Source organism: Hylaeus anthracinus, unplaced genomic scaffold (genome assembly GCF_026225885.1).
Source record: "Hylaeus anthracinus isolate JK02 unplaced genomic scaffold, UHH_iyHylAnth1.0_haploid 0, whole genome shotgun sequence".
In the NCBI taxonomy this organism is placed as follows: Eukaryota; Metazoa; Arthropoda; class Insecta; order Hymenoptera; family Colletidae; genus Hylaeus; species Hylaeus anthracinus.
Genome location: NW_026533254.1, coordinates 2,408,812 through 2,417,720, shown reverse-complemented (window position 1 = coordinate 2,417,720; position 8,909 = coordinate 2,408,812). Strand labels below are relative to the sequence as shown.

Below are 8,909 nucleotides of genomic sequence, written 5' to 3'. Positions count from 1 at the left end.
TCCAATAGTCTGCAAACAAAATTTAATCACAGTAAACATTTTCAAGAGTCTCCCTAGTGTAACGCTTTAAAAACTAGATGATATTTGTGAATTATTTTAAAAGAAAACTGTAAAGTTCAGCAATAGCAAACTATGTCTGTATATTAATATATTTATAATGTATGTTCTCAAAGTTTTTCGAGTGAAAATATTTGTTATATTTCGAGTTGTCATAGACCAACCCGATTGCCTTAAAATAACTTGTTAGACTTAATTTGGCAAACAGAATTACGGTCGTTGCAATTATCCGAATCAATCTAAGCAAAAAGATTCTTAATCTGCATGAGTGTGGTTAACGTCTCAACTAGAATAAATAAAAAATATTGAAAATTGACAAAATGGTGGCGTTTGAAAGAAGAGTGACGAAAAAAGTGTTTTTTTTTTAAAGCAAGAAAACTTTAATTTTGCAAATATTTACAATGAATATAAGTGGCATGCTTGAACTAAATCAATTGGAAGACATAAAATACATGTCTGTGTGAGTGAAAACTGAAGTAATCAATACAGATTATTGTCCATGGTATATCAAGCTTGTAATTAAAATTGTAATTCTAATCTTACTTATCGCTAAAGACGTGGATCACGAAACATGAAATAACGATTAGTTGTCCTTAAACTCATGATTACTATTTAACGTGATAAAATACACGGAATGAACTTTAAAACCTCTTTAACACGTGTCAGAGAACACGATATTTTTTATTCGTTATTCGAAGTTATCTACGTGCCCGCCTATCGCGTTCTTAGGCTGATTGAAACGGATAATCTCGCGTTAATTGGTGCTAGCGGTACGCGTTACCTAAGATCCTACAATTTCTACCTATTTTAATCAGCTTCGTGCACGCCCATAGGAATGATAAGGGGAATTATAGCTTGACAGTCTAGCCTCCGTAATTTAAAGCCGCGCACGAATATTTATGTATATTGGTGCGACATATGTGTACTCATGAAACGTTTCACTTATCTCAACGTTAGCTTCTATCTCGGTATCGCGGTTCTTCCACTCAGGAACGAAGTGGTAAAGAATTCTGCTTGGTCCTTGATAAGATTGCATTCGTAACGTATACATAAGTACGTGCTATCGTGCGATTTAATCACCTGTGATTACCAGCGGCGCGGTTTTACACCTCCGCGGGGTCCAAGATTAAGTGGAATTTTCTTTTTTGGGAGGGGGACCCATTCAAAGAAGGAACATTTTTAAATTCATTTGCAAATATCATTTCAACGAGACCATGAAATAAACAAATTATGTAACGTAGAAGCGTATAACTCAGAATAGTAATTCGGAAATAATGCACGGAACTACCTCGAATGTAATACTTTATTTGGACCTCGCGTGCCTTTTTGTTCGAGAATATATACTTATAATAAATTTTGTATATTGTATGCATTCCAATGAACACTTGTGTGAATCATCGGTGTAATAACGTCTCCAATTCTTACTATTGTTTGTATTATCATGGAAGATTCAGGTAAATTGTTACATGCAAGTTGTTCTAAGAGTATTTCATTATATCAAATAAAGAATTATTAATTTTAAATAACAATTGTCCATGAATTTGAATTAAACTTTGAACAAATTTAGTAATAAATTAATGAATATGTTAATGCTTAGGGCAACTATGATCCGCTATGGATGTTACATTGAAGTTATTTCATAACATATGTTAACGTAACGGTATTTTTAAAATGAAGTAACCACGAAATAAGATAATATGTTATGTAAAACTGAAGTTTAAGTGAGACTGTTTCAAAAGTAGTTACATTGTTTTGTTTTAAATAAATAAATTATGTAACGTAGAAGGGTATAACTCAGAATAGTAATTCAGAAATAATGCACGTAACTACGTCGAATGTAATACTTTATTCGGACCTTGCGTGCCTTTTGCTTGAGAATATATATATTAGCTACTAATAATAAATTTTGTACGTCGTATCATACTCGCAACAGTAGAAATTACTGATCAGTTGTGCGACTTTTCTTACCCAAACCAATTTCCAATAAAATTTAATAAAAAACTACAAATGATTTGTTACTCCTTCTCGATCAAAGGATACGTAGAGAGCTAAATTTTATATTATTGGTTAACTGAAAGTAACAATTGATAAAATACGTAATTATAATTCAAAAGATCTATATTGTTATCACTGTTGCATCACAGGTGATCGAGATAAGAATTCAAATTCGCTGCTAAATACGTTTGGCTTTATTAATAAATATTCCTCCGTATAAATCGAATGACAATTTCTATTTTGATTCAATGAACGAACTTTGATAAATATTAGTATTTTAACTCTGAAGGTAGCATTGTGTATCAAAACCTGATACGTATTAATAAATAGATTATATATCGCTGACTTTTGAATTGCTTATTCGTAGAATACATACAGAATATCATACTATGTACCGAACCTGTGAGTGTTATGCGATACACTTATTATCGTCGCGTGATAAGATCACGTTTTGTTGCAGAGCCGCATAGAACATTTCATTGCCTTATCTACATATTTGATAATAAACTCGATTATCATCACTATTGTGTAGATGCAATGGCAAACGTTATATTGAATTCGCAATGACGCGAATAACATGAGAATTCTAATTGCACCGACTACGCGTAATTGTTCGTTGCATATTATAATTTTAAGGAAAAGTGGTTGAAGTTGAAAGTGACACTTCAACTTTGATATATGATTTTCTAAGTACCTTCAGTTGCAAGAAAATTGTTTATTCGAGTATCGTAATAAATACAATACAAATTTTTTAAATATGTTAAAATTAAAATGTAGATTACTTGCACACATATTTAAAAGTAAATCATAGAACGTTGAATTTGGAAACGTAAAGAGATTTTTAATAGAATTATTAGTCGAATTTCAAGTAGTAAACCCAAGATATCGTAGGAATTTATTAACTATTAACTAATTACTATATATATAATATTCATAATTAATTGAAATGTTCTGTATTCAAAAATAAATTCTCAATCTGTAAACATTCCAACGTACAATAGAAATAGGGAAATTCAAATTCCTAGAACTAGAAAAATATCAAATATACATCTCTGTGAGAGACAAATAAAATGAACCAGTACTAAATAAAAAATTTAAGAAAAGTAAAGAGCATGCAATGCAATGAAAATTTATTGCTTACAATTTCAAATCGCTAGAATACAAACCTGTTTTATGTGAAACCTTGAGTGTTCTTGCATGGATAATCTACGCATTTAGTGTTAAGTATCTCTATGAATTATTATCCTTATCTTTTATCACTATCTGTAGAATCACTGCTAAATCCTGATCATAAAACAGCGATTTAGGTACGTACAGGAAGTAACTTCTCTAGTAATAATGTTAAAACATCTGTGTGGTCTTTCATTAGTTTTTCTTATCAAATTTTGTCGACTGGAGTTTCGAGAAAATTTAAAATATAAATAAGTAACAAAATGATCGTGGTTATAATTTGATAAATTATAAATACTGTCATATTTTAACAAGTTGAAGGAAATTTGAATTGATAGAGAAGATTTAACTTATCTAAGAAAATCAAATACAGTTACAGCTGTGTCTTCGTTAATGATAAAAAATCAGTATTTTTGTAGCATCTATACTTAAAATCATTTCTGTGATTAATGGATTTGTTTATTTTGTTCTCTTTTAGTTTTTGAATTAAATTGTCGATTAAGGATGGGAAATAACGCTTGTACCATTCCTTAACGTTCTTTGCAATTTTCCAATAAATTCAGCAATGTTATTGATAAGTTATTAAACATTATTAACTTGTTCGTATTCAATCAAATCAAATTACATTTCTCCTTGAATTATCAACCAAAATTAACGTTTATTTCAACTATTTCTTAAGCATAAACGTCCGTAATTTTGTTCTGCTTCAATGGACTTAGAACTTCAATTCAACGATCTATAGAAACTAGAGTTGTAACAGGACTCGCAGGTTCAAGTTAAGTTCTGTTAATTTGTCGAGTTATCAAGGATTTACAAAATAAATAAAGCATCGACTTAAAGAGGTTTGACTTACAGAGGTTCGACCTTATATCTTTTATCACTTTCGCAAATATTATTCGCAGAACATCGCACGAGAAAATTAAACAAAGAAGGAGGTTATTTGAAGAACATAAGCTATGTCTAATTGAGTCATTCCCTTTTACAACGTGCAATTGTAGCGAGTATATCGAAGAAAATGCTTTGGCTTGCTGAACAGTTTATTTAACGGATTTATTCGTATCGTTTTTGTAGAGAGACGTTCTAACATTCAATTTCGTATTACTGATTTGATAATAATAATATACCTACACCCCCGCTCAGAAGCATATGGACACTTTCTTAATAAAAATAAATATCTAATAAAAGTTGCGAATCTATTGATATCAATTACATCACTTATGTTTCGATATGTTTATGTCTCATTAACGAATATATTTTATTAATACTTTTTTTCTTTAATATCACATTAGCAATCATAAAAAAACAGTCTAGTTTTCTTTATATCGATGTATCTGCTGGGTGTTCTTAAAATTTCTTTTACCAAACACGGGTACTATTAATTTCTTTATTACATCCGAAGTAATATCTCATTTATTTTGCAATATTTCGCCATAAATGTTTTTGATATATTGAATATTCTTTTTAAACTTTTCTATCTATACGATCTCATAGTTCCACTATAAAATTGGTTATGACACTGAAAACATTTAATATTATTAAATACACATCCAATATAGAATTTAGCAATAAAAGTTGTCTAGTAATAATTTACGGTGTATATTAATTATTCATTCAAGGTAGTAAGTGTCCACATATTTATGAACGAGGGTGTATGTACATTACTTTTGTTATAATCTGATTCTTTAAATATACAATTTTTTTTAGATAGGCTTAACGTCGCAGATACATTTTACAAGAAAATCAAATAAATGTCGCATTTTTCACAGATTTGTAGATGATGGTGTAGGAAAATTTAGTCTGTGCCGATACTTTTGTCCAGCACTGTATATTTCCAATCGCACGAGCGTATTCATTAATGACAATTCCGTCGAATGATTGTAAGATTATGACTTGGTTCTTGTTAGCGGTGGATTTATGCTTTGTAGCATGAGCGTATGACTTATTTAGTTCTCTAACGTTGATTTTGATTAGAACATTCTGGTTATTTATTATTGGCGAAGAACCTCAGTAGTCGGGAGTTTCGCCTATTTTGCGTAGCTTGGTAGATTAGATGACATGTACATGTACGTATAGACATGTAAATGTACTGGCACAAACGCTACCACCATTGATATTTGCGCTACACTACACTCGGATGATCAGTTTACGTTTGGCACACGCGATCGAGACGTACTGCCGATAGAAACGTCTTGACAGATTGAAATTTTAATTACGTTCCTCCGGTCGAGTTTCTGACAGGAGGACTTGAACGTAGCTCGTATATTTGTTTTGGCTTATATACAGTGTAACGCACAATAAATGAACCTCCTTAGAATTCCTTTAGTTTCGAAGATATGATGAAACATAATGGACGTAATTGGTTTGTTAAAGAGACATAGAGTATGCAGAACCATTCTGCAGAGACATTCTTTTCTCAAGATGATTTTTATATTAATTTTAGGATCATCGTCATTTCTTGAAATGGGAAAACACGGTTTCTGTCTCACACGTTATTAGTAAAATTAACACATTCGCGATCGCTGACGTAAATTTACGTCACTTTGAATTTTATTTCTAGTTATGAAAAAATTATAAAAATCTTTTTACTCCATACACTATATATTTGCAACATTGATATTCCAAAACATATTTTGTAATTCTTGTCTTCGGGTTCAGAATTTTATTACTTTCGTCAGTACTCGGTATTAAAAACGGAAAATATCTGCCGCCGGTCGAGGGGTCGTAGTATGTGACGACCAGTTATTTACGCTTCTTTCGGGATTTTTTTTTCTAAATCATTAAATTACATATACTTGACATTTTTACTACGTTTTTACTTGTATTTAAACAAACAATACAAATTTTTCAAGCAGAAATATAGTCTTTCTTTTCGCCTGCAGAGCTCTCGACAGAAACCGCTTTAAAACAAAATGGCTGCCACGATTCCGGGTGTTCTCGTCTGAAATAAAAAAATGAAGTACATATTATTTAATTTATAAAATCTTAGTGATATATATCATAGTTTTTTTTTTAGCTGAAGCTAAATTCATCGAAAAAAATACGAAAATCTCAAATTAATTTTCAATATTGGACCAATATTTCAATTTTTAACGATGCAAATCCTGTCCCGATGTGACATAATCCTAGTATCGATTATAACAACAGGTCTATAGACTAAATATCTACTTCATCTTTTGATTTCAAATGAGGAGGAAAAAACTATATTTCTGCTTGAAAAAATTTGTATTGTTTTTTTAAATACCAGTAAAAATTTCAAGTATGTGTAATTTAATGATACAGAAAAGAAAAACGAGAAAAGCGAAAATATCTGGTCATCGCAGAGTACGATCCTTTTCTTAAGATAAATTTACTGGTATTAGAAATGTCCTTAAGTTTAAAGAAGACAATTAATTCTATAAAATCTAAGAGAATTCTAAGAGAGTTCCAAGAGAATTCTATAAAATTTTTCTAACAGAAAGTAATTCCAGTAGTATCTTTAATAGAGTTCTTTTTTAACCTTGTATTGGCCCGTGCAACTTTCAGGTCACAAGCTAATACAATATATCGACATTTTATCAAGATATTTTAATGTCAATATACATCTTAATTATACATTAACCTGAAATATCAATGTAAAAACTTTGCAAGTTACCTGAAGAAAAATATATTCAACGCGCAGAGGGTTAATAATAATAATAAACATAATAACAGGAGTATAGATTTCTCCCATACAAATTGGATAAAGAATTCAGCCCACAGAGAGTTAACTACTAATCATAACGAGGAATGAACTCTTTCGTTATTCCCATTTAAATATAGAATAATAGAAAAATTATGCGAACTGCGTTGTATTGTAACGCTTACTATTGTTTACATACGAAATCTGAAATATTCCTTTATGCCACAGGATACTGCGTAAGCTGCCTTCAAGATGGGGGGGATGTTCAGGAGCGAGGAGATGGCCCTTTGCCAGATGTTCATCCAACCAGAGGCTGCCTACCTTTCCGTCTCTGAACTCGGAGAAACTGGTACGGTGCAATTTCGTGACGTAAGTTGAGTGAGACGAATTTTTTTCTACATTTATAATTAAATTCGACTTGTTGCTCGGTGTAAACGAATTATTAAATGGAAATGTCTGTTCGAGGATTTTGTTATCAAATGTTCCGACCAGTTCACTTTGGCCTATAATATTAATTTAAAATGTGCTACATTAGAGTAGAAATAAGAATGTATCACAAAATAAACAAATTATAATATTTTAGCATAGCGTAAGTTCATTGAACACATTTTTTTTTACAAAAGTTTGGATAATCGACAGCGTTATAAGTGTAAACACAATGAAGTTCAATTTGGTATTCATTTTTTTTTAAATACGAGTAATTACCTATAAAATGAAAAGAAATGATCTCGATACAATGAAAATTGACGAAATCATGTGCGTTTAAAAAATGACAAAATTTTGATGAATATTTTTGTTGCAATAATATTGTTACGCAGTGTACATTTCGTTCTCTCTCTGTTTAAGACGAATTACAACTTTTGCGTAATACTTCATCTCGTCCTGCTTCGTAATTACCTTGCAGTTTTTACAAATGGACGAACTAATTCAGTAGAGAAAACTTCTCCATAACAATTTCTCCTTTATTTCATCATTTGAATTAATACTTGGCGTCGTTTCTTAACCAACTGGCCGTTGAACATTCCTAATCAACAAACAGGGTAAAGATTTACACTGGAGTATAATTACAGAACTAGGATAGACGAAAGCTCGTGCTCGGCGATGTAAAAGCATGCGAAAAGGGTTTGATTAATCGTGATTTTCTTTTCCATGCATTGTTTCATAGCTGAACAGCGACGTCAACTATTTTCAACGAAAGTTCGTCAGCGAAGTCCGGCGATGCGACGAGATGGAACGGAAGCTTCGTTACATCGAGGCAGAAGTGAGGAAGGACGAGTTGCCCATCACCGAAAACCTCACGGAATCACCACGGGCGCCAAATCCACGTGAAATTATAGATCTCGAGGTAAGGCTTCATTCTTGGTGCACCGTTGCTTACAGAATATAAAGTTTCACATTTTAAGTCGGGGATAGTCGCAGTCAGGAAAATGGAAACGGACAGTTTCTTGTGTGTGTGTGTGTTTTTAAGGTATTAAATAATAATTTTTCTGAATGAAATGTAAATATATTACAAAGTATGTTTTAAAGAACTATACATGAATTTTTGTTTTGAAAAAAGGTTAATTCATTTCGTCATAACAGGCGATGGCGTGGGTGACCACTTGGTTTGCGGCGAGCAAGATTTCTTCAAACTGGTGCACCTGAAAACAAAACTAGAGGTAGATTTAGAAAATATATTAGACTAACGGGTCCCTGCTCGAAGGATTTTTTATTTTCTTGTATACCTTTTTTTTATCCTGTATTGAATCGCTTAATTTTAGTGAAACAATTGAAAATCAACTTCAAATGTACGCCATTTTGTTTTAAATTAATTTTTTCCAAAATCCTTCGATCAGGGACCCGCTAGACTAATCTATCTTCGAAATCTACCTTTGTTTTTGTTTTCGGATAAACCAGAGTAGAGAAATCTTGTTCACCGCAAACCCATATTTTTAAATCATCGTCTACGTCATCGGCTGTTATGGCGATATAAAGTAACGTTACTTAAAACAAAAAATGTTTTTTAGTTCTTTAAAACATGCTTTATAAT

The 8,909-nt window shown here is 31.5% G+C and overlaps 1 protein-coding gene across 2 annotated transcripts in view; it reads left to right on the top strand.

The window, feature by feature from the left end:
- Positions 1-8,909, top strand: part of LOC128887127 (V-type proton ATPase 116 kDa subunit a 1-like) — a 76,118-nt gene that overhangs the window by 53,454 nt on the left and 13,755 nt on the right. For both annotated transcript variants that reach the window (XM_054142642.1, XM_054142652.1), the window contains exons 2-3: positions 7,109-7,249; positions 8,046-8,225. In XM_054142642.1, coding sequence (XP_053998617.1) covers positions 7,133-7,249; positions 8,046-8,225 — 297 coding nt within the window. In that variant the 5' untranslated portion in view covers positions 7,109-7,132. The remainder of the gene's footprint in view (positions 1-7,108; positions 7,250-8,045; positions 8,226-8,909) is intronic.